The sequence below is a fragment of the Haliaeetus leucocephalus genome, unplaced genomic scaffold (genome assembly GCF_000737465.1).
Source record: "Haliaeetus leucocephalus isolate CR32 unplaced genomic scaffold, Haliaeetus_leucocephalus-4.0 Scaffold484, whole genome shotgun sequence".
NCBI classification, from domain to species: Eukaryota; Metazoa; Chordata; class Aves; order Accipitriformes; family Accipitridae; genus Haliaeetus; species Haliaeetus leucocephalus.
In genome coordinates, this window is record NW_010972920.1 from 4,043,956 (window position 1) to 4,071,665 (window position 27,710).

Below are 27,710 nucleotides of genomic sequence, written 5' to 3' on the forward strand. Positions count from 1 at the left end.
TCGTTTAATTAAGTAATTTCCCCCCCCCCCCCCCCCGCAGACTAATGAATCCAAGAATAAGTTGGTCCCAAGCTGAAGTTCTCCTACTGTGCAAGGCTGTTCAGCTCACCTGAACTCTCCTACGTAGTTCTGAACTCTCACTTGTACATGACTTCCCTGAGTTACACATAACTAACCAATCTTTGCTCACATTCCTATTAACTTAAATACTCTTGTATGCACATACTGCTATAAATAAGGTCTTAAATATTCTTTGTCAATCAATATTTGATTCTCTGGGCTCATTTACTCCATCTAAACAGCAAAGTTAAAATGCTTACCCCTTCCAAAGCCACATAACTATTTTTCATCAACTATTTTACAACATGGTAAACTGCAGAAATATTTAGGGCTATCATTTTGGAGGTTCATAATGTTTCTGCACCAAGCCAACCAACAGTAGTGGAAGCGAAAACAGCAACTGGACACTAAAGATCTGCCTGCATGCCAAAACATGCCTGAAACTCATTCCTACGCACAACTGGGTGCAAGTTTCTGGCTGCTGCCTGAAGACCATGCAGCTAAAGTATAGAAACTGTATTACTTTTGTGTGCAGCAGTTCATAGATAATGGAGGGCATCAACTACTGTATATAAATTTCAATTCCTGGGTAAGCTTCCAGCCACATAAGCTCTATACTTAGGTTTTTACAATTAGAGTTTTTCCTTTATTTAAATAAAATAATGTCAAGCTCTTGCAGTTAATTTGGCAACCCTCATGCAAAAAAGTTGTCCGCAACCCACTAATTCCATTGCATTGATCAGTATTTGCCTTATTTACAAAATTAATATTCTAATTCATGAAGCCAAATGACCTGTGGTTTGATTACTCAATGCTAATTTACTCTAAAGTATGTATGTAACTAGACATTATTAAACAATACATTTCCTTCACTATTCTCAATCTGTCAGGAGACTTTCAAAAGCTGAGAAGTTTGGGTACCTTTAGCATTGCACGAGTGTTTTACTATCTGATCTGATGTTTGCTGCACATAAACCAGAGACTACCACAAAGAAACGCAAGTTGACCTTTTGGTCCCAGTGTAAGCAAAACAGCTGTACAAACCCCAAACTAATAGGTTTACACAATGTAACATCATCAAATGAAACAAATTAGTACTTAAAATTCAATTTAATTTAATTATATAATTAGTTGATCTGGACAGCATTTTATTCATGTCCCCACTTGACACGTTCATGGCTATTTTAAATACAAACAAGCTTAGAGAAAACACATGGTAGTTATTGTTTGCTTTGACGTTGTTAAGCAACTGGAAGTTTATCAGGTTTCTACAGCCAATTAATTGTCCATCCTAACTTAGCAGAAAGCAAGATGAATGGGTCAAATCCTCAAATAGCTTTAAGCTCTGCACATAAGGCTTTGCTCGCTGCTACCAAAGAGAACTCTGATAATTCTCACGGGGAAAACTAGACTAAATAAGAAAACCCCACAATTGTATTGAGATTTCCCTCTGCATTTGTACTGCAGTTTTTTCAGTGGAGAAGAAACATGGTCCACCAGGACAATCTAAGCTCTCCTCATGTAGGAATCCATCAACAGATCCAAATGGAAATAGTAACAGCCTATCCGAATTCACTATGTCATGCTGTACAAAAGCAGGAGCAGAGTACATATAAAAGAAATCACTTCGCCCAATACCACCATAGCTGGCACTGCTTTATGTTAGTGTGTGCCTCCAGCAGTGAGTGACGGCTTTACGAGCTTTATTTTTACTTTGTTAAACTACAGAGGGAGAAGAGCCATCACTATATGTAACACATTAGTATAGCTTAGGAAAGTAAAGCAGGAACTAAGGTTTGTTTGTTTTAACAGGAACACATTGTAACAACTTATCAGTAAACACACACACCACTCCACAGAGCCCACCATCACATTTTCTCACGATTTTCATAAAAGATTACGCTGAATTAGAGCAACTTTTAAAAAAAAAAAACAAAAACATTAAGACTACTTCTTTTTTTTTTAATTAGGTATCCCCCTAAGAAAAAAAAAAACCTAAGCTCCACAGCATTAACCAAATTGAGCTTCTGCATGCCACAGGAAAAAACAGCTTGCAAAGTTATACAGGAAATACAGTCTCATCCTGAATACTTCTGATTCCTTCAGAACCCATGTAGCTCTTCAGGTAAACTTAATATCCTCCAATCCCTTCTAATTTCAAAGCTGTATTTCTGAACCACTAAGCACTACATGGGGATACAACTATATCTCTGGCGCTTATCTAAGTTACCCAATGTCATGAAACATCCTGAAAATGCTACAGAATTCAGTGTACAGAAGGATACTGAAGCTACAAATCAGGTGCAGCATGTAAGAGAGTAAAGTCATTGCTCCATGGTTAACCTGGTGTAAAATTAATAAAAGTTCTCCCCCAGCCTTAAATATTTGTTCAGAGTGTAATGTGAGATAATATCAAACCATCTCTCATGGAACATTCTAAGTTCAGCCTTTCACTTCTAAATTACTTCAATAAACACGTGAGATTTAAACTTGCTTACCTTTTTCAAACCCCATCTTCCATGCTCCTTATCCCCACTTTTATTTCTTCAGTATTGAACTACTTCAAGAACTTTAATTTCCAATTTCCCTCAGCAAAGAGAATACCAGGCTACAATCTGACAGTTTGCTTAATGGGCTGGATACTGTACAGATAGCACTTCTATTTAAAGATACATTTTTCATTGCTCACTCGTATCTCAATTTAACATATCTATCTGCAGTTAGGGGTCATGTGTCAATATTTCTGCTTATAGATCAAATTAAACAGTTCAAAAGGTTTAATGGGATGCAGAAGGGATTCCAGACTGAACAAAATTGTCCATTTACCAACAACAATGAGATTTTACTCCTTTATCTCTTTTCTAATGCTTCTAAAAACATGAAATAAAAATCCAAATTTTAACAGATAAAAATAAAATGTGCATTCTGACAGCAATTAAACATTGCATATCCATGTGTTTTAAAACTTTCCATCTACAATCTTAATTATTTGTGAAGTACAGCTTCAGCACATCAGAGTGCTCTCAAAAGGATGTTCACAAACTGGCTACATTTGGCTTTCGATGCACTGGGCTAGTCTAACTTTGGCCTTAGCAGCCCCAAACCTCTCTGACAATTCCCTGGTACAAATACTTTATCAGCTACACTGATTTTTGGAAATTATATTCCATAGGCTTTCAAAAACCCTTCTGATATCCCATTAGACAGGTGTCTTTCTCTCTCCATCTGGGTGATGGCGGGGGGGGGAGGGGAAGGTGCAGAGAGAGAGAGAATGAGAGAATCTAAACCACAGAAAGGAAGAAGGGTGTCTTACTGTCATCTTCTATTTAAGTGATACACAGAAAAGTTTTCATTGCAAAATCTTAAAAGGAAGTTGAAGTCAACAGCTGAAGAAAAAACAAACATCATGTAGCAAAAAAACCTGAAAGGACTGGCCATGCTTACTACTACACAGCAGATAAACCCAACAGCAAAAGAAAATAGTGAAGATCCAAAGGAAAATCACCAGGAGAAAAATACTGTCAGAAGCAAATATTTCAAATCTGAACTCAATGAAGACAACTCAAGTATCAAAAGGACTGGGATGCCACCCAAGGATTCAGACCAGGTTTAAACATGGAGGCCTTCTATGCTCAAAAACCATGCCAGAAGCCACCAAAAAAAAGTCTCCTTTAAGAGTGAGTTAACTTTTGATCAGAAAAGCTTGTCTAACATTGACTCGATGTTAAAATTCTTTGGCTCTTCAGATGACTCTAGAGATTAGCACATCAGTAAACAGCCAGTAGGGTGAACATGCTGAAAAGCATTTTCGTTAAGGCTAGAAGACTTGTTAAGGTACCTTTGTTGAAAATCACATTATGATTATACCCAGAAGGGCATGAAAAACCCCAACAAAAGCAATAATTATTACTTTTAAAATTAGGAACTGTCACAAATATCTGGGTAATTTTGCCTGCATTTAACCAAGCTTTTGGGGAGTTGGAGGGACTTTTTATTTATTTGCTTTTTTAATAATTATATCATCTTGCCATTCAACCTGAACAGTTGCTAGTACTGAATGTGCGTGGTAGTAGTAGGATAAAAATGCCTAAAAAATGTAAAGGTGTAAATCTGATTTATTCAAATTAAGAAAAAAGGCCTCTGGTAAATAACCTGTAAAATAAAAAAGCCTACAAAGCTAAATCAATCATTTAGCTATAGTGAATATACTGGCAATTTGCAATCACTGGATATCAGAATCACACGGTTCAATACTTACACTGAAAATTTAAAAGTACTTACATTCCCTTCCACATAAATATTGAAGAATGTGTTACTCCTCTGCTCTGCTTAATAACTTTGTTTTACATTTGGCTAGTGCTTCTTTATGACCTATAAACATAAACTGTCAGGGTGGGGGAGATAATCACTTAGCTTTGAGTAAAGGACAGACTAGGCAGAAATTCTATTCAGTTCCATTCAGTTCCTTACGGCTAAGTAGAATTTCTTCTTTAATACCCAGAAGAACATTAATCCAAAAATATAGCAGTTTCTCCTCCAAGGTTAAAAGGAGTCAAGAACTCATTCTGCCCAGATAGAAAAGAAGAATGTTCCTCTTCAGAACTATATTCAGTTCCTCCACAATATGCAAGAACCACAGTTTCCCATTCATTTCCCTCCATGAGCAGTTCAGCAAGATTTTGGTTCACAATTTGGGTGAAAGGTACCAAAGTTTCTTGAGGAAGTTCCTCAACAGTCCATTTTCCTCTACAGGAACTGTTATTTTTTGGTTGTATTTTTGGTTTTGTCCCCCCCTTGCCCTGTAAGGGGAATCCCCCTCTTCCTCTTCCAAATCAGAAGAGCTTGCTCAGCGTTTCATTGCACTTCGGAAATTTTCAACTTTACAAATCTCTTCACCTCTTGACTTTTTCAGACAAAAATTCTACTTCACCTAATCATCCCAAAATAAGCTTTTCTGTCTTACCCATGTCAAAATTCGTGAACTTAACAAGGTACTCATCCAGAGGTATCTAGCTTCATTTACAAGTATAAAACACAGAACTGTTTTATCCAAACTCACTAGACCTTCTTTGAAATTACTCTATTACCCAGTGATATTCTATCACTCTAAGAGAAATAACAGAAACCAAGGCTGCTGCTTTAACAGTGAAAAGCGTCATAAAGGGACTGCATACAGCAAAGTCTGAAAGCACACAAAATTATTTACTAGGTAGCATCACTGAAGCCTTCATTACATTACTGCTCTTAAAACAAGTTGAACGGCAATGACGTTTTTGCTTTCGGCAAAAAGACAGGAACAGGATTCCTGGTTTTGCCAGAAAGGTAAGAGCAGCTAGGGTAGACTTCTTTAAAAATAACCTAATATTAATAGCTTAGCAATTTTTTTAATAATAGTTTATGCACAGACATAATAGCTGAAGAACTTCCTCAGAAGATTTGTACATCTATGCAGTAACTTATGATAGCTTACAGGCACACTTAAGTATGGAAGAACAGTAGCCTGAATATTTCATGTGCAAATGACCTTAAGCTATACGAGAGAGACTTCCCAATGAAAACTGAAGTGATAATTTCTGCTTTTCAGTTAAGTAGCCTTTTCAGAGATTGTTGTTCTTCTCTTTTACATGTACTTTTTACTGTCCATCCAAAAAGCATCATTTGATTTGAATGCAAACGGTCATCTTCTCAAAGTTTCTTGTGAAGAGATGGTATATATAAACATATACTAGGCAACTACAGCAGAAAAACATCCTTTCCACGTTACAATCTGCCTCCTAGAATGAATGTGTTCTTGTGAGTAATTCTGTGCAGCACAAGGACATTTTCTATCCCTTGAAAGTTGATTCCATAGCGTCATGGCAAAGCATCATAAGGAAAGTAAAACAGCTAATATGCTTTCACAGCTTTCCAACATCGTAAGTAAAAAACCCATGCTCTTGTTCCATCCTCGCCCCCTCTATTTGCTCTCTTCCCCTGCTGCATTTTCTTTATGTTCACAAGCCATCTCTGTCTCATGTAGAACGTAGAGATGTAGGAAGAGGGGTGAAAAAACCTAGCAGGGCCATTGCTCACAAGAAACAAAATATTCCATAGGACTCTATAAGAACATCTTGCAAAATTTAAAGACACCCAATAGGTGAATTTCCCTAACAGCCAAATGAGCCTGTAAAAGCCTATATAAATATCCATTTCAGCCCTCTAAGAAGGCATATGTTGTTAATGCTGTACCTATAAATATCTTGAAGGAATAGTTGTAAAGGAAAAGGCCTGTGCAGACTAACTAAGGAGCTTATCAGACAGAGATAATCCCTTTCAGGAGCACGCAAAGACATTGAGAAAGGTGAACAAGCATTACAAGACCTGTGTTTCATGGAGAACATGTGGCACCTCTGTAGCAGTAGATCTGAAAACTAGGAACCATGGCAAGCATCCTGCGTCAGACTTTCATTAAGAGGAGCTCAATTTGGTTAATCTCCTCTGCACGACACCTTCTTCCCTAACAGTAATTGCGTCACTTACCAATCTCCCTGCAAACAGGAGTTCATCATCCCAGGCAGGGGCACGGCTGGTTTCTCCAACAAGCATTTTGCAGCAGTTAAGCTGCACATTATTCCCCGACTCCCAAGAAAAATTCTGTCAGAAATAATATTGTTTAAAAAACACTGTAGATGTTTTATGGCCATATGACCAAACAGTCATTTTTAAATAAAGTGTGCCAAATCTGAACAAAATTAGGACAAAAAGCAAAATAGCCTTTCACCTTTCATCACCATTACCCTTCTCCCCCTAGTAAAAAATACTTAATATTTTCAACATCAATTACTCCCAATTTTTCCACAGAGTTTTTAATATTGATCAAATCATTTCATCCTCTGAGCCTTAAAATGTTGAATATTGCTCTAGCCTATTTTTAGTCAACTAATGGCATAAAAATTATTCCATTTAAAGAATGTTTTATTATGGCATATGAAAACAAAGACCAAGAAGTAACAGAGGTTAACGCAGTATTATATAGACACCAGAAGTAGTTCACTTCTGAAGATAAAAGACTTTTTAATCACTTGGTTTTGAAACATCTTAGAGTAAAACAGAAGCCTACATTTCCCTTCTGCATGTCGTTAAAACTCAGAGATGCTAACCCAAACCAAGACATTCTGTACCACACCTCAGCGCTTTCAAATTTTTTATGGATTTTATACCATAGTGTTTTTAAGTGAAGCTTATAGGGACTGTCACGTTTGTGCCGTATCAGCAGCAAGAGAAAATACTACTCATCACTGCAGAAGACCCGTAACATGATTACACCCGAAGCTGTAGAAGCTGCAATAGGCAGGCAGAGTACAAGCAAGGTGCCAAACACGTGTATCTTGCTTGTTACTCTGTTAAGCACGGCACAACTGTTTAAAATCTCTCAAGTCTGCTTCCCAGTGCTACCTGCAAATAATCTTCCCCTATGTCCCAAAAGGAGAGGCAAGAAACAGACATAAGAGTTTAACAGGAAAATGATTTAATCAAACCAGTAATCAGTTTACAGCTTGCGCGAAGAGTCCACACAACAGCATGCAGAAAGGACAACTAAGCTATGTTATCATCCAAGGACATAAATCTCATTTCTCTTCCTTCCTCTCAACAGCAAACCCCTCATATGGCTTTTTAGTTAAGGACCACGTTCTAATAAGATTTTCAGTACTATTCTAAAAAAATAGTACAGATGTTCAGTTCTACTGTTAACAAATTGCAACTAGCTTTCTTTGCCTCTTGATTTTTATAGTAAACATAAATAATATCCTTCAAGTCTCAATTACTCTGGTAATTGTTCCATGTGTTACAGGTAGAGAGGTAAAACGTAACATGTCAAATTAACCAGCCTACCAACTGGCATTATCTGCCAAATCTATCACATACACTAATTACCTGTGCTACCAATATGTATCTCTCTTTATTAGAGCTATGCAATCACTGAGCAAGCCAAGATGATCAGTATTCTGGGTTTGAAATGGGTTTGAAATTATGATTTAGCAGAGTATGTAAACACAAGCAGATTTCAGGTATGTTTAGTCCCATGGATTATTCACAGGCTTCAAGATATATAATTAATTACCAGGATCTGAAGCTTCCTAAGTAACAGTTTCACCACCTTACAATTTTAACATTATGTAATATCAAACTTCACTAATATTAAAAACACTATCACTAAAGTCTTCAGAAAAATGACAGTGTATATCTCTTTCTTGAAGTAAGCCTTCTTTCTTCCCAAGCTACTACTGAGTATTCCATATAATACAGAAGATTTCTATATTACTAGTATTCTAGAAGTGGGAAGATACTAGCTCTGGTTCTTCACTTCAAAATTAAAATTCCTCATTTGAAAGCTCTATGCAAATCATTTATCGAACAGCCTGGTAGCAAATACTTCAAAAATCTAAAACCTAGTGCAGCTCAACAAGTAGAAAGTATATCGTAATTCTGTGGTCTAAGATTGACTGGCTGGATATAGACCAGATTTTGGTGGAAAAGTGTCACTTGGGACAATTACTTTTAATTTTCTTACTACATAAAGTAAATCAGATGTTTCCTTTCAAATCTACCAACATGTCTTCAAGAATAAAAAACCAACCAAACAAACAACAAAATAGTAGTCCTCCACCTAACAGAGCAGCATGATTTACAGTAGCAAATCAGACATCTGAGATTTGCTCAAAGAATACCCCTGGTAAAAAAAAAAAAGCTTACACTGGCAAAAACTCCCCTCCCAGGAAAGGTCAATCACCTTCTAAATAAATAAATATTTGTATTTAAGTGTAAACAAGATCTACGTGAAACCTTCATTGCAGCTACTGAATCATGGAAGCATATTACAGAGTTTCAGGTGCTATTTTAAATCTATGATGTAGGTTATGTATTAATCGAATGGTTATCTGACAAGACTACTTGTAAAAGTGTTTTCATAGCCCACGTCAGACAAACACAAATTCGCCATGTGCACTGCAGAAGGAGCAGGAAGACAAACAGTACTTAGCACTGAGCGTAAAGGAGAATGAAAAGGGAGTTTTGAACAGACTGCCTGAAAATTCTTTCCATAGTCCGTTTACTAAAATCAGCGAATACGCTCTACTCATCAGAACAGTTAAAGTTATCTTTATTTGGCGCAACATCGCCTGGATGAGTGGCAGCAATGCTATACATACATAAAATGTTTGTGACATACCCCGCAATTTTCCTATCGGCTCCAGTGTTAATGGGGATAAAACACTGACAGACTACTTCTAGTGGTCACTTGCTGTGTAATGTCATTCCAAATCTGAAAAATTTACAAGTTAAAGTTACATGCATGTTTTTAGAAAGGAATGGAAATTGCAATTTTACTGACTGCCACCTGTCAACATTACAGCACAGATTTCACCCACATGTTCTGACCAATTTAAACTCTCCTTGGATTCAGCCGAAGCTGGTGAAGGGATCGCCCTCGGAATCCTGTGCTTGGTTTGACACAAGATGCAGTGTTACAAACACATAAACAGAATTACTGACACCATTTCAATCATTTGCTCATTTTTTGAAAGACAAAAGGCAATTCTGAAATTAGCCCTCTATACTGTGAATTTTTATCATCTTCCCAAGGGCAATTTTCTGGTTCCTGATTTAGTTGCTGATGTTCAAGGGGAATCACTGGAGAAGTACGCAAGAGTGAAAAATATAATATGTTATTTCCTAAAAGAAACATCAGAAATCAAAAGTTAAAGGAAATACTTGGTCTCTTATTGTAATTTCTTTGGCACAGGGCACAAGAAAGCCATCTGCCCTTTTAATAGCATTGCCTCCCCATCTATCCTTGGCACTGTGCAATTGTATAAATCCAACAGTTTCACAAGTTAAAGTTAAATCTACTGAGACAACGAATCAGAAAAATGCAGTTCTGAAGAAAAATTATGTATCATTATGGTGACAACAAACACAGCCCACCACAAGAGTACGACAGAAATGCCGTACTAAGCGTTGGTCGTGACACTGGTGATAAACGCAGCAAACACAGTCATCACAGGAAACAACTACGCTGCCCTACCCTGTGGCTCTGACAGACATGGGGAATTATGCTGAAGCTTATAGCACAAAGATCAGATAAAGAGTTCATCATGGATTCTTCTCAGATCCCCACCTGGCTGTGCTCCCAAAGCTTCACAGGTTTTTGCCATGGATGATTATTAGGACATTAAAAGAAACTCTTACTAAGCTGTTGCACACTACTCCTTTCTAACTACCACCTCTGCAGTTGGGAAAGACATAAGATTTCATGAAAATGACAGTTTCCGATTTTTTTTTTTTTTAATTTTTCAACCTGTTGTCACCAAACTGCTATAATGATTGCCGTTTGCCATTTGTCAAAACACTAAAAAGTTTCCATTTTAGACTACCTTATTAGTGGGGTGGGGTTTTTTTTCCTTTGGTTGACAACAACAACAACAAAAAAAACCAGTGACATTCAGGTAATGGCAAAAGACTCACACCAAACAAATGAATGGAAGATTTTTTAATTTTTTCTTTTTAGTTCAAACGCCAAACACTCTCAAAAGGACTGTAGATTCTCCAGTAAGTTATTTAGTCCTACGGGAAAAAAAAAAAGATAAAAAAGCCAAGCTGACAAAGGTTTATGTTTCAACTGAATGCTATAAGCAGGCAATAAAACTGTAACTAATTATTTAGGCCTTTGCACATTTAACTATGAAGCTAAATTTTTCCACCACCTTTAAAAATTGCTTTTCCCCTTTTATAATCAACCTTTGCAAATTTCCAAGTCAATTAAAGGAAGAACATTACAAGTACTCAAACCAACTCTGAGAACTTGATGACAGGTTTGACAACATCGCTCACTCCTGCGCAGCCTTTCATTTTTATATTAGGCAAGAAAGCTTAGTCATTAAGGAAAACTTCAAGTGCATTTGCAATGCTTGTCACTCAACAATCCACCACAGAATATCAATTTTTTTAATAAGAATCAGGCTGAAGTAGCGGTGGACCATTTTATTCAGCTGTTTCATAGAAAGTCTCATGAAAATACAAAGAATCCTCCCACACTAATAAGGTAAAGGTATCACTGTAAATATACAATTAAAAAAGTTAACTACATTGTAAAGTCTTATTCTGCTTTATATTTTGATGTGCGATCAGGCGAGATAAACCTTTAATGGTTTACTACTGAATACTCTGTTAGCAGCAGACATTTTTTCTTCATGCATTTTTCTTTAGCTCTTATACTAGGATGGCAGGATAATGGAATGCCAGGATAGTATCTTCACTTCTCGAAAAGGCAAAACTACCAACCAAAAACAGGTTAAATGAACATCACACTTTCCAGATAAGATAACCAGGTTTTTTTCCCCGTCCAGATTTGTAATCCTTCAAAATAACCATGAAGTTTTCTCTCTTGGTGACTAATATCCATGCCAATGCTTCCTCTTCTCTAGAACCTCTTCTCCTCTATCTGGCAGGCAGTCCCTACTCACACAATGTAAACAGAAGAGCCCCTGGTACACCAAGAGATCCCAGCTGGCACCTCACATACTATTTCCACATGATTACAGATAGGTTAAAACTGAAATTCATAAAGTTGAACTAAAATTAAAGCACCATGGATTTTTGGTAGGAATGGGTAAATGTTACCATGAAAGAAAAGCGACATTCAGAAAATGCTACCACATGCTAAGGATATGTTTGCAGTATCAGAACAGACTTGAGTTCAAAGAATAAGAGTGTTAAAACCAGCGCAAACCTAAGCTCAGAAACACATTTGTAAGTTTCAAGAAGAGGTCTGGTGTAAGTGTACAGTTTGCAGTGGTACTAACTGCACATTTAAGGCGCTTAAATGCTGTACGTGGAATTACTTTGGTCAAAATGTATGCCAGAATTGAAATACATCCAAAACCTAAGCTCATCCAATTCAAATAAGCATGCATTTTAAAAGATGATTTTCTAACATTTTAACTACCAAGAACTTTTGTTCCCTTAACTGTTCACATAACACAGAAAAAAGCACATTTCAAGCAAAAGGAACAGCATAGAGAGAGTGTTTAAAATAATCAGATTACTGTAATGAGATTGTAAGGATGTAACAATTTCAATCCAAAAAACACAAACACAAAACCAACCAAAACAAAACCAAAAAAACCCACCAAACTTACACATGCCAAACTCAAGAGGCCTATTTTATAAACCTTCTCAAGCATCAGACTTGAGAACAATTGTTCTCAAACTAGGAGCTATTTAATACCTTAACAAAATTGGTGGAATAAGCGTGCATGAGAAGGATATATGAATAGCATGGACTCAAACTATCCATATTCATCTATTATCTTACCAGAAGCTGCTAAGGATACAGATACTAGACTAAACATGATCAAGTTACAGCAGTTGAAGAAAATTATTGCCCACGAGTGGAACTTCCTGACTGTATGCAGTTAAGTCTGCCACAGTTGCAAAATAAAGCGCATTAGCTTAAACATCATCTGCTGAGGTTCTCAGACCAAGTCTATATGCAGTTTCTCCAATGGTTCCTTCACACACTCTTTTCTTGGCAAAGAAATAATCAGTATGTTAAGAACATGGAGGCGGGGGGAGGGGGATCCTTCAAAGACAGAAAACATCAAATGCAAATGCTTGCGTTGTGTACATCCCAGCATGCAAGTCCAGAAGCAGATTTAGTCTGCAAATACCCAAAATTCACACGGATAATTTTACATAGCTACATATCATGCTGTCATAAATACCTTCTGGGTAAAATTAGTAGTAAAATTCCCAAAGGAGCTGACGATCTTTGCTTAATAAGACAATTGTTGAGGTTTTTACCTCTTATTTTGGAGCCATTTTGAGTAATTCAGATCGGTGTTGTACACGTCATTCTCATGCTGAAAATGCATTTATGTAAAATAATTAAAGAGAAATTTTTTTTCCCCAATCACAGCTGGGATTATTCAGTAACTCTGTGCTATGAAATACAGATTCAGGTGGGTCAACTTCAGATATCTAAGCTTTGATGCATTACTCAGATTTCTGGGAGGAACGCGATGGTAGCTTTAGGTATACAGCTCTGTTCGCATTCCCATAATCCTATTTTTCTATATAGAATTTGCATGGCCTCCCAAATATTGAAGAGATGTAAAGAATATGCATCTGATTCAATAGACTTCTGCTGTTGAAATCTGATAATATTAGTATTAACTTGGTATGACTGTAGAATTGTATTACTTACTAAAGGAGCCAGTGCTAATTCTGAATTACCATAGACTTGTTTCATACCTCTTGTCTGTATTTCAATACTGGAAACAAGCTATCATCTCCTCCCCCCCGCCTTTCTGTAGAATGGTGTCTTACAGCTTGCAAAACATCCTACAAGGGAGCATTACTCTCTTCTCTTTGTAGAGATTTCCTTCCCCTCCTCCTTCAAAACGAGGATGATCCAGGACAGGAAGGGAGCAGGGAGAATCTCAATAAGTTATCAAAACACTTTACTAAAAATAATCAGTTTTATTTGTTGTTTTGGTTTTGAACCTGTCTAGTATCAGTTTTTGATTGATCATTATTAAGATTTGTTAAGTAACAAGGCCAACATCAAGGGACACACTTCTACTTTAGAAGTTAAATCAATGAACCTAAATATTCACAAGAGCAAGGGAGCTTCATACTCCATTCATTTAAATACATACCTCCCATATTTATAAAAACACTACTCAAATTAAAAAAAAAATAAAATAAAAAATAAATTTAAAAAAAAAGCTCATGCCAAACAACATGTGGCTTTATGTAAAGCTTTCTGGTTTACTACCGATAAATATTTTTGTTTGAAAACCTGTTTCTTATCATTTTTAATAAAAATTACTATTTCTGCATATGGAAGTGAACATAACAGATGCAAAACCCAGGTACTGAACTCATGAATGCTTACACTTGTTAGCAAAGTTCAGCATGTTAGTTGTCACATTTACCTGAATTGCTAAATACACAACCACTGTCGATTTATGTAAAATCACCTCATTTTCAAGATCAGATTGTAGAGACTTGATATAATTATAATGAACTTTTCTGTTCCAAAAAGATACGTTCACCAAGTTCAAGTTTTTAAACCTGCCTACTTAGCCCTTTTTTCCAGAAGCTCTAGATGCACTTCACCACGGAACCGGAACTGGCATCAAGTGCCCAGCTCCCACAGAAAGCTCAGGGAAGCGAGGTGCCTCACTCACCATGGTCTCTGCCAGTTCCTCTCCCAGGAAAAGCTCTAACAGGCAGTTCCATGGAGCACCAGCACACTTATGTGAGACAAGCGACATCTGAGTCCTCTTATACAACCCCTCAGACCAACATATTCACTGGTAACTGCCACAATTTCCTCACAAAAAGCTGTAAATACAAACCAGCCAAGAGAACTGCACAAGTGCAATTCATTTAACCAGCAACTCTTATGTTTTCCCTGTTCAGGAACTTGCTGCTGTCCACTATCATAACTTTATGAAACACCAGCTGTCTATAAACTACAGTTTGAAAAACATTAAGGGAAGGGACCTCTAAGGAAAAAAAAAAGGCCATGCTATGCACTCAGAAAACCCTTAAAATCCATATTGAGCTAGTTAGGCATTTTTACACAATATATTTTATTGACTGAACTAGTCAACAACAATTAGCAGCATTATGAAAGTGTTTCAGTTAATTTAGTGTGAGAATCAATAGAACTTTAAACAATGAATTAAGCTGCTCTAAGTACATTTTTACAGTTTTCATTTTCTTTAGCCATTTTGTTGAATAGATGAGCATCTGTGGTTGCAGAAACAAAAGTCAACACTCAACAGAAACTATTCCTAATTTAGCTTCATTTCATGGAGCTATTTTCACAGCAGTTTCCACCCAATCTTGCATAGAGGTGAGAGTAATGGCAAGCTGTAGAAAGCTACTATGTCAGAAACTGAATAACATGCTTGTGATGGAAAGAACTGGTTTCTGACTTAGGTCTTAAATATGCATGATCTTGAGAAACTGTACCAAAACCAAACCCCCCCCCCCCCCCCCAAACCACAAACCCAAACCAAAACAAAACAAAAAAAAAAAAAAAAAAAAAAAAAGAAAAAAGAAAAAAGCATCTACCTACATCTATGCATATCAGTTACTACTTGGGTACTGCTCTAAAACATTACTCTGGGGAATTTTTCCAGGCAGGAATCAATGCCTCCTGCAAGGCTCCATTGTTTAAGATGTAGAAACAAAGAAAATTAGACATCTGGGGATTAGTCAAAACCGAGATTATCAAACTAGCTTTGAAATTGGTAGGAAACTGGTAAAAGGGGTGACAGGAAATGTACTGATGAAAGGGAAAGCTGAAGTGAAATTACTGAAGAGGTTTCTTCAGTATCAGTCAAATAAATCTCTAAATAAACACTGGAATTTACCAGACAAGATCCTCCCATGCAGACACAGGTGATTACTAAAGCCACTCATGAGACCTCACCTGACTTTGTTCTTTTTTCTGGTCAATCCAATCCCCCATTGCAAACATCCACATATATATATATATATATATTTATTGGCTTAGAGCATACATAAGGAAGAATAGCCACAATAATGGCAAGTCTGTCATACAGGAGGAAGCTAAAGGAAGATTGTTGTTAAAAAACAAGACCGTCCTTGATAAATACACTGATGAAAGATGAAGAATTCTCCGAAGCACAACCTAGGCACAGAAAACAAACACTGTCCATGAATAAATTTGGGCTGTACATCAGAAAAATCTTCAAAGTAAAAGAGTGCAGTACTAAATTCTCTCTTCAGTAAAGCAAAAAGAACTTAGCCCCACACCTCCCCAGTTAATTCTAAGATAGAGCTTGATTACCGAATGAGATTGTTTACTCTTTTGAAGGACCCAACTTCACCTTGGATACACTTTCATTTTATTTCCCATTTTTCCCCTAAGGTCAACCCCTGGTGACAGATGCTCAAATGTTCTCTTATCCTGTAGAAGTCTGACAGTAGATAAATGTGATTTCGAAGTAGAAGGTATCAGTTTTAGCTAGACTGCATCTGTTACATGAAACAGGAAAACGAAGAACAGACCACGAAAAAAAAAATCTGATTCTAATATTGGTAAATGACCAATCTCTACCATTCAAAACTACAAGAAGATAGTTGGGGACTGAGGGGAATCAATCCCATTTAAATGAAAAAGGAAATGTTTTTTCAAATATTTTGTACTTTAAGGAGTACGAACTTTGTTGAGATGTAACAACTTCTTGAGGTTTATACCGCTACAATGTCCTGTGACCAAAATAAAACTAATTCAAAAAATGTGGACTGAGTATTAAACCTCATGATTTTGAGACATATTACAGATTTGAAATACACCTAATTAGTAAGTCCTTGTCCCCTTACTTCAGGTTGCCTAAAACCATCTCTGAGATACACTGAGCTTACCACTACTACTATGCAAGGCTAGCTGCGTCATCGATCTGGTCCCCAAAACATCTGTAATATTAACAGGCATCTCCTAGGAGGTGGGATGGACCACACATAAGCAACTCTACTGTGGGAAAATTAATCTCATTAGTAAACATGTTTTGATTAACATGGCATTGAAAGCAATTTATTACTTAATTTAGAGAGATAAATCATGTTAACCACAAATAAACAAAAATTTAAAGACAGCAATTCTTGCCCTCATTACAAGTAAAATTACTTTAGTTAATAGGTCTTCTAGCATGAAACATTCTCCTACAGCAAACAAGCCAGCTGGGTACGCACAAGCTCTGCTGGATCTTTTTCTGCATCTAACGTGTGTGCAAGCACATGCACACAGAGCGCTATACCAGTGGCATTTTTTCTCTTCCTTCCCCCCGCCAAAATGCAACAGCTACAAAAGATAAAAAAGTGCTATAGGTATAAAAGAAATGTCACTGGGTTTTGGAAGCTCTTCCATCCAGCACCAGTACCCATCATCTTCCAAATTTTATACTTCTCCAGTATTAAAAGACTACTGGGAAGCTTTAATTGAAAGAGTGAGCAACTAGAAATGGTTTTAACATGCTAAAATTTACTAAGTATAAATGATGAATATCAGCAGGAGCACCATGGAAAGAATGCAGAAATTTGATGGAGAACTTCCCCCCTCCCCCCACTTTTGGGGTGGTGATACTAAAAAGCCCCAAAAAAAGGGCAGGAGTTTATGCCATGATCAGCAGGGCATTTAGTCCCATGAGCATGTATCAATGCAATCCTAACAACGATTTCATAGCTGTCCATGCTGTGTAAAGAAAGCAAATACTAAGCCATCTACCTTACAACTGAGTTTCATTTTTTAATTTTAAAAGCAGTATACATAGTATAAAAAGCACCAAGGTGAGCTCTGTATTTTCACAGCTGTAGTGTTTCATAAATAACCAAAACAGTTTTTGAAGGTTGCTTTCTGTACTGAAATTTACTTGCATCTTGGAGACGTCTTTCTATTAAAAAAAAGGTGGAAAACTAGTCTTGACGCAAGTTTTAATAACCAAAGTTCAGCAGCACCTGGAGCTGCCCCAAGGGAAACTGAAAGTCACCTGCCCTAGAGTACAAAATCCTCCCTGGAAGGCAGTACCACAGCAACAGAACTCTGTCCATGTTACACGGTATTTTAACTGAATATACAATACATCTTCACTTACTGAAGGATATGAATAAAATCAGCCAAACGAATAAGGTTTCAAGAGAAATCTTTGAATTTGGTGACTATTTATTCTAATGAGCAACAGCCTATTAAAACAATTTCTACAAGAAGTCTCCCAAACCAAAACCATACCTAAGCACTAGCTTGAAATGTTACGCAATACAAGTAACTTCAAGGCCTCCCTTGCCTGATTAAATCACAAACCTATCTCTCCAAGAGGTTAAAATTTAAATGAAAGCTTAGGCTTGGCAAATCCCATCAGATTGTCAAATATGGATATTATGTAGGAACCCCATCTGTTCATGCAGCAACATGAATATGCAACGTGACTGTTGCTGCAACACTTGCATTCACATTGCGGAAAATTTACAAGTAAGCAGTTCCTGACTATAATTAAATCAGAACAAAGTTCTGAAAACACATGCAAGAGATTGCTTGCCACAAATATGAGCTTCCACGCTGTAAGTTTGTGTTTCTCTTCCTCTCACATGCTGAGATGATGAAACTTTACAGCGGAGGTGTGTTATCCTTTCCACTTATATCAAGGTTTGTTAATCTTCCTCATTGGGCGAGGTACACTGCTCATTGTAGAACAGGGAAAGGAGAGTGTGTGGAAGACTGCTTTCTGCCACGTGACCCAGTGCATTGCCCATAATGCTGTACAAATCAATTAACAGCTTTCACAGGTAAGGAGAGCTGCCAGCTGGAGGCCACAGGGTTGGACGAGTTGTTCAGAAGGGCTGCATATTTGCCTGCAGACTACAGACATAACAGTCGTGAACTAACTTTACCATCAGGGTTTGATATATTCTTCAGTATACCTTACATCTGTCAAGATTCACGCACAAGCTCACTCAATCCAGCAAACGTTCAGTTCACACCATATTTTTTTTTTCTGCTTATAGATCAGATTCTGAAGTTTTTATTTCTGCACATAATAACATCTGACTGAAGATGGGTTTAGGTAAAGTGCTACATTCAGTGGAATGTAACCACAGCCATGCTTTCCACAGCACTGCCAATTGTGTGTTGGCAGAGTGAAAACTGATGCACAATAAAAAGAACCAACTCCCTATACAGCACATCTAGGATGGGGGAGAGGCTGTCCAACTGACAACCCAATTGACTGATTTGGCTGTAACTGAGCAAAAAAAACCCACATGACCAGTTGTGAACTTTTTCAACAAGCATGCTCTACATTCAAGGTGAAAGTGACTGCCAAAACATAAATTAATTCTGTTTTTATGGATGCCAGACAGTTCTCTTGGAAAGCATCAGCAGGATGTTAACTTGTTGTAGCAATGTATAAATTCTTGGTTAGTGGTAAGCATAAAAAAATACCTCCCATCACAAGATGAAACGTTTGACCAGCAAACACCCACAGCTTCACATTTCCATTAGTAAACAAAACCTACTTTGTTGCTTTTGAGAGGTTTGGGGGGTTGTTTCTTAAATGAAGCCTACATGTTTTACTCTCCAAGTTTCCTGCGAAATACTTGCTACTTACAAAAGGTCAGGAATTCACGTAATAGAAGCTACCTCAAATCACCAGGTAGCCAAAGTTCCTTTCTACCAAATACAACCAACTTAAACCAACAGTTGCATAGACTTACCTGTAATAGCCTGCTCAGCATATTAACTATCATTCTCTAGACTTGAAAACCTAATTACAAAAACCAAATATATGCTGTAGCGAAATTTATGCTTCTCAATCTCCACTAAAGAGGCCCTGGATTAGAATAAAAGCTAAATCAGGGATAAGATATATTTGCAAATTTGGTAAGCTCCTCCTCCCCAGCTTTTCTGACTCTCACCTACAGCTCATGCTTCTACCCAGTGGCATCTATAGATGCAACAGATTGAAGAGAAATGAAGTAAACACTCAGTTCAGCAGAATATATCCAGCAGCTTCCAATCAGATGCAACAGCAATTAACAGGGCTGCAAAGCTTTAAAACAAGTTTTCCAATTCAAACAACTGAAACTCAATGCGTTTCAGAACAAGCTGACAACAATCTAGAAAATCACATTGGATAACAGCACAACCGTCTCCCCTAGAAGAAAATATTAAAACCATGCCACACAAATTCTCGACTCTCTCCGATAGCATGCACAAGACATTTCTCATAATACTAGGATTAAACAGAGAAAGAGTTTGCACAAACATGCACACAAAGATATACACAGAGCTCAATACGTACAAGGAATAAACAGACAGATTGGATTTCTGTGTCTCTCCAAAACATAGCAGATGTTTCTTCAAATTCAAGGCATAATTATTTTTAATAAGGAATTAAACAAAAAAAGGAACTACCATCTTTAAGTTAGGGTTTTGTTCTCTATTAACCTTTTTCAATAAACAGAGGAAGTTATGTTTCTCACATAAATCTTTTAAAAATGCCCACGATATCCTTACAAAGCATTTGACAAATGTGCAATAAGCGTCTATGAAAGAGGAAGCTGGACCCTGACATATGAAACACCCTGGCCTACATTTCTTCAGAGGTCAAATGAAGGACAGATACATGAAAAGCACTATTTTGGCAGTACTTACATTTGTAGAGCAAAATATTTAGCTAACTTATATTTCAACCCCTCAGAACAGGCACTTCGCAATTAAATGGGGAAAAAAAAAAAATACAGCCTTTTAGCTTCCAAGCAATAATCAAAATGCTTACCATCAAAAGGAAAAAAACCCACAAACACCCAAAACCCAAACCCAGACCTTGGAATCATAAAAGTGTAAATAAAAGCAGCAGAGATGACTTCACATACCATTAATCATAACCAGAGAAAGTGAACAAATAATCTTTAGTATTTGGACAAATATGCACCTACAAATGGTAGGACTTTCACACTGTAATACCATTTTTATTTTAGTTAGGTTTTAAGACCAAGAGAGGGTTTGAAATTAGGTGCAGAACAAACCCTCAGAAATTCAGTCTCAGTTCTTCCAGGAACAAGTGTAGTTCTACCTTGCTGTCAACGAGAACAGATGCAAGTCGCTTAAATACCTCAGCTGACCTGCGGATGCAGACTGCAATAGACATAAAACAATGTTTTCTATGTACACTATTATGTGCAAACAGACAGAACCAATCTACAATAAAGGTTAATTGTTTACCATTGTGCTTATTCCCTTGTTTCATATTTGACCAAAAGCTTTAATTTGGAAGTACGATTTGGACGTAAGTAGTAAAACATTACCAGGGAACACAACCTCTCTCAGACCAGGAGGAAAAGAACACATCCATATTTCAGTATCAGAATGCAGATTTGGAAGCTGGGTAAATGTATTCAGTCCGTATTTTCCCCTGCGTCTAGTTGTCCCTTCTCTCCCAGCAGAAACAATTCTGAAAGTGGAGCTGTTCAGATGTGCAGTTAAGTCTTCAGTTTGCAGTAAGCGAGCACACAAAACAGGCAAGCATCGGTGCCAGAATTTGCAACTTCTGACAAAAAAATGGCAGGAAAGCAGTAGCCAAGTAAATGCCCCCAAATCCCTTTGTTGTTAACATTTCAATGGAAGAGATATGAAAACGGAGAGGGGGTCCAGGCCAAAGTAGTGATGCACAATGAGAGAAAATGGGAAGCACCTAAGAGGGACAGATGCATTCAACCGATTTATAATTTTAGGCATGCTTAATAATCTTGGAGTTCAGACAGAAAAACATCTCTTATGTACTCCCCCCCCCCCATCACGATTGAGCTTGGTCAAACTGAAATGACAGAGGATGCAGACACCTTTTTAATTCTCCATGCCTCCCCCGAGTTATTTTACACATTGGATTTGGGTCATGTGTCCATTGCAATTAATGGTTACGCCTCCACAAACTTCAACTTTCACGGTAACTTGTAAGCACTGTTTTTAGAGTATCACTTCGAACTATGAAGCTATGTGTCAAGGACATTTCTCTGAAGCATGTGACAAGAACAGCAGCAGAGTATACTAGAATTCCTTTCCCCCATTCTCCAGGTGGAAATATGTTAAAGCATGCACTACAATTTTAACTTTTTCTAGCACATATCTCCCAGTAATAACACCAGCAACAAGCTTTAATGATAACAAGAGCAATACATGCATCACCAAATTCTGATGTAATGTAAGGCCCATCAGTGTATAAGCTATAAAGAGAATCTCCTTTCACAAGAGCAACAACAGTCACAACGGAGAGAGAAAATAAATCCTTTGCAAAGAAAACCAGAAGTGGCATTATCGAAATCGTATTGTATTTGCTACGGATAAGTTAACTATGAACTGCCAGAAAAATTCATTTCAAATCTACTTTAAACTGTTAGAATAAGTTACTATCAACCAACACTTACCACAATGAGTTTCAAAGTCCTCATTCTCACTGGTATTTCAAAGCTCTTCAGATTTTCACTAAGAACAAAACGTAACAAAAGCTCCAAACCTTCAAAACAGAACACCTAATCATAAATCCGACTTCTAATTTTATTTTTTAAAAAATAACACTCACAAGTGCTCTCTACTACTGAGCTTCCTGAATGAATTCAATTTTAAGAGACAGAACCTGTAGCCTGCTAAATTATGGTAATTTGCAATTGAAACAAATACTTGCAGGTAAACACGCAAACATATCCATGTTAAATCAGAACGTGTACATCAAACTGAAAAGAATGCCATGACTAAGCTGAAGGACAGAAAGAGCACAAACGTTAAAAAAGGGCAACCGCATGTTATCAGGTAAGCCTTCTTACATACTATGGAAAAACATTTTAAAAATCATTCTTAAAACATGGAGGAAAGCAAACATACTGCTTCTTGACAGGTAATTAACCTGAGAAACAGACTAGAGCAAGATACTGAAGAAAACAGCTAAAACCCCAAGCTTAATTCTTGTCCTCACAAAGACAAAGCCTGCTTCACTGGCAACTAAATGCCCTTAAGGATAGTACTCTGTGTGTGGGAATAACTTCATATGTACGTAAGAACAGAAATTAGCATTAAAAATACATGTGTTATAATAAACTTGCACAGGTAAATATGCACTTCAGACATTCAGATCTTTAGCTAGATTAGGAAGAATTATTTTCTCCTCCTACGGAGTACAGGAAGCCTTATTAGAGCTTGCCTTCCTGTAAAACATCTGGCACTGACTGACACAGGCTACCTGACTAAGTGAACCGTTCGTCTAGTGACACGACAAGAATGTTTCTCTCCATGTCATGAAAAGCTACACTGAAAAATACTACCCTATATGCTTCACATTTCATTCATCTCCGTATTGTATTTTAAATCACTTTAGGGATCATGAGGTGCTCTACTTGGACAGCTTTAGACACTGCAATACTCTTCCCATGGCAAGATTACTCAATGCTGCCACTAAAATACTGTTCCAAAAGGGTGGGGTTTTCAGCCTCCTCACCCATCAGAGCTTGTTGCAGGGAAGTGCAATGGCTCTAGTCACCTCTGGCTATGCCTTGCAGCTGCAGTCACAAGCTCAGAGGAAATACTCTCTTCTTTAAAAAATAGGAAGATGCTGAAAAAGATCTGGGAAATTTCCTGCTAGGAAGGAACACGGATAACCAGTGAAGCCTCCAAGACTTAAAGCTCAAAAGCTAATGGAATGGCTGGTCCCTGAAAGCTCAAGAGAGCTTTTTCACAAAATGTAAGAATCAGCTGGAGGTTATCACTACTCTTAATAAAATGTATGCCCATAAACAGAGAGGTTCGTATTTCTGCTGCAGCAATCCAACGGCTGGGAGAGGTGTGTCTAGGCAGTATTTACAAAAGCACCCTAGAGAAGAAAGTAGACTGGAACATCATCGTCCTCTCACGGATGCCATCAAATTGCCACCAAAGGCACAGTACTTTTGGCCACTGCAGAGAGATTGTCAATATGAGTTACTGGCAAAAATTACACCCAGTAAAAATATATTAGTAATTGATCCTTTCAATTATTATCAGAGAAGCAAACACTTGCCTGATTTTTTTTTAAGTCAGAAAAAGTGGCCCAAACCTGTTAAGACAATAGGATCCATTTATATGAAAACAATTTGGATCAAAGCCAGAAGACTCTCAGAAGATAAAAGATGTACAGATAATGGCAAAAAGAAAAAAATTATTTGTTAATTATTTGCTGTCTGGAACAGACAGGGGAAAAGTAAAGTCACCTCACAGAAGTTCACTTTTATCTACATGGCTTCCAACGCAAGAAAAACAACACACAGAAGCCCAGAACAGCGCACTTTAGAAACTCCGAGTAATAAGCAAATCCCAACAACTTCATCAGATGAAACGATACAGAACCCAGAACCAGCAAACATACAGTCTTCACTTTGTTCTTAGTTTTCTGTGTGCTTGTTCACTGTTGCACTTAATTTTAGAGGGGTGTTACATACCCCCCCCCCCCTTTTAAAAATCATCAGCATAATCAAATCATGGAAGCTCATCTAGAACATACTCTATTGATACAAAACTAGCTGTTGATATTCTAATACCAATTTAATACTTAAAGTGACTTAGTAAATGCCAAGTCAAAGCTCAGAACTTTTAAGTGCAGCTTAAGACTACTTTGAGAATATATGTTATTGTAATAAGCAAAAGCGTTTTTGCTATACAGAAATAAAGAGATTTAAATTGCAAATATTTATTATTTCTATTACTAAAACCAGAAAAACATGGGATTGGTGTTGCCACATAAAAAATATTTAAAATCATAATTTAAGTGTTTTTATTACATTTTGGACTACAATTTGTAAATAAGAGCACAGCAGATATAAATAACTGATCATCAACTTAAAAGCACAAAGGTTACTTCTGCTAGAACAGGGGGCATAGCTTCCTTTCCCCTCCAAAGCCCATGCCTCTGCACACACCCAATTAGTCTGAAGTTTCCCTGTAACTATACAAGGAAACAGACGAGAACACACCTTCACCAGCGTAAGTCTGTGACCAGATCAGCTGCTCAGTTTAGAAGTACTACTAAAGTAAGGATTCAGATAAAACTCCAAGAACATTTGTGGCTGAGGAGACAAATGCTGTTATGACTGGGCTGAAGTCAGTTGAATAACTTTTAATTTCAAAGCTACCTTAAGAAAGTTTTATTTGGTCTTGACTCCTCCATCTTATACATTGAAACTATCATACATTGAAACTGCTCTTCAGTCTTGCAAACAAGAGGCCCAAATTCACCATTGAGCTTAAAAGACTTCCAGAGAGCCAGGCAATGTACAAGGGATATGCATTTCCAAGCCAAGAACTTCTTACCTCTGCTCACAGATGAAGCTGACCCATTGAACAGTCCTTTAGATTTACATCATAATTGGTATTTCAAGCAAGAAGTATGAAACAAAAGCGAACTGCTACCTCATCATAAAGCAGTTCAGATGTGAGTAGAATGAAACTTACAAGTTAGATTTGAAAAACAGTGTCTTAGTTATAAGCTGTATACCTATTATCAGCCGGGAGAAAGTATCTCAGTTTGAGGCTTTTTAACATTTACTTTTTGCACCACAACTGCAATTAAAGTGCACCTTTCTGCAATTAAAGAATTGCCTAATAAGAATCTGAAGATTTCCCCACGAAGCTTGCTCTTCAAAAGCTGTTTAGTGGATTTCAAAAAGCTAAAAACCAAAACAACCACCACAGAAAACAACCAAGCAAATAAAAAACCCTCAAATACTTCTGGGACCTCTGAAAATAGAGATGGAAATGCATTCCCTGCATTCATGGACGTGGCATCACATGCATTCTGATAAGAAAGGGTATTTCACAGTCCTGCTTTGAAATGTAACCCCTTCCTTTATGTAGAAAAATCTTTGCGTGAATTTTGCCTCATTCCATCTTATGAGCCCAATTCTCCCAAATACGCTTCCACTCATTAATGGGCTACACCAAGGACAAACTTGGTCCTGCATGAACGGTCAAAGAAGTACAAAAATTAAAACCTGAAATATAGTACTTTCCAAATGACAACTTCTAAGGAAGACAAAGTTTTTATTAATCTAGCCTAGCATTTCAATATTTATCCCATCATAAATAAAACCCATGGCACATAAGTAACTGATGCTGATCTTGCTGCAGCTTCTCACGTTGAAAGGTACTTAGATCTATGAAATCACACAGAATGTGGTGTTTTATTTTAAGCATCAAAATTCAACAGATCATGTTATTGTGCCAACAAAAGAAAAACAGAAGATCTGGTTTAAGCAAGCTTGTGAAAATATTTTCTCTCAAGTATTACTGTTTTCTTAACTTTAAATCCGTAACTCTACAAAGGAGTATTTTAAATTTAAGTACCTTTTGAAAAATAGAGGAGAACAAATCTCACAGTGAGAATATGAAGATTAAAATTCAGGAAAAGGTAAAAAATAAATTTTCACATAACTTTCATCAGCTGAAAGAGTACTGACACAATGTTGAAAGATCTTTATCAGAGAACAGCATGTTACCAGAACATGCCATGATGTCATATGTGATATTTTATGTTTAAATTTAATGTATTAATTCAAACTGTTGTTTACTGCAGTGATTCCTTTGCGTCAAAAGCAAACCAGGCCATAAACAGGTTCACACTCTGACACTGTTTGCTTATTCACTTGCATGTTCTTTACCACACCACAAATTCATATCAAAACACACAAAACATCAAGGGAGAGTAATCCGTTATGCCCAACATCCTAGCACAAGCACTCTGACTTGAACTTAACAAGCAATTGACATATCACCATTAAGGCTTGTTTTCAACAACAGTAACCCACAGTATGTGTGTATTTACATCAAATGTATCATAAAACCATATCCACTGACACTGAAAATAACTAGGAAATATACGCATGACACAGAAAGTATAAACCAGCTGTACAGCAGGTATTATGGTTGGGTTGTAACAGTAACACAGTTAGTTCATCGCTTAATCAGAATGACTTGTTTCAGAAATGATTAGTTCATAAAATGATAGTTTTCTTTCTTAACATAATTTTCTTCTCATAACAAAGTTTAGTATGAGGTAGAAATACACTTTTTCTCATGCATTCATAGTCAGACAGGCCTCGATGTTCATGTTTACATGCAAAGGAAACAGAATTCAGTAAAGCTGTAATATTCAAAATAAAAGCTGTAATGGAAACTTATTATTTCCCAACCTTCACCAAAACAATCGGCTTGCAAAATGCTTGCAAGCTGATATTCAAAGTTATTTAGATACTAAAATGAAGAGGTTGCATTATGTTAAACTGTTTTAGTATCTGTACATCTTTTCTTGAAATGCGTTACAGCAACCTCAGACCTCCCTGAAGTCAATCCATGAAACATTTAACATAGAAAAAAAAAAACAAGGACCAAGGAAATGAAAAAAAAAAGGCAAAACAAAACAACAAAACAAAAACCCCAGAACCTAAACCCAAGGAAATTAAAAAAAAAAAAAAAATAAAGAAATGTATTAAATCATTTAGCTATTTTTATGTTTTTAATGCTTACCACAAGAATAAAAAAAAAAAGGGAAGGCATCACAAACACTAGGTTAAAATATACCCACCCCTAGCTGAAAGCTTTTTGGTGTTGATAATTTTGGCCGCATACTCTTGTCCTGTGGTGATTTTCATACATCTTCTGACGACAGAGAACGCCCCTCTGGAAACCAAGAAGCGGACAAAGTGTCAATCCAACTGAAACACTTCACTGCCATTACCGGCGCGAGGGTTTTAACGGGTTTCAGCGAGAGGTGTGATGTCGGCAGGATTTAAAAAAAAAAAAAAAAAAAAAAAAAAAAAAGGATTTTCAGAGAGTGCCGGTCAGTATTGATTTTATTCCCCAAAACAGTCAACTCTGGTCAGAAACGCGTGTACACGCCGTATGACCGAACCGATCCCCGACTGTAACGGGCGGAGGGAGGGCACGTTTTCACTACCCCGAGGCCGGCACATACCCCGCGGCCCCGTCCCCGTCCGTCCGTCTCCCCCCCGCCCGGTGACACCGGCGCCCCGCCGCCCGCCCGCCCGCCCCCGCCGGGCCG

At 37.3% G+C, this 27,710-nt stretch overlaps 1 protein-coding gene across 3 annotated transcripts in view; it reads right to left on the reverse strand.

Moving 5' to 3' along the window:
• CAMK2D (calcium/calmodulin-dependent protein kinase II delta) overlaps positions 1–27,322 on the reverse strand; it is a 160,117-nt gene extending 132,795 nt beyond the window's left edge. For all 3 annotated transcript variants that reach the window (XM_010575542.1, XM_010575541.1, XM_010575543.1), the window contains exon 1: positions 27,234–27,322. In XM_010575542.1, the coding sequence (XP_010573844.1) occupies positions 27,234–27,300 (67 nt within the window). In that variant the 5' untranslated portion in view covers positions 27,301–27,322. The remainder of the gene's footprint in view (positions 1–27,233) is intronic.
• Between the last annotated feature and the right edge of the window lie 388 nt (positions 27,323–27,710).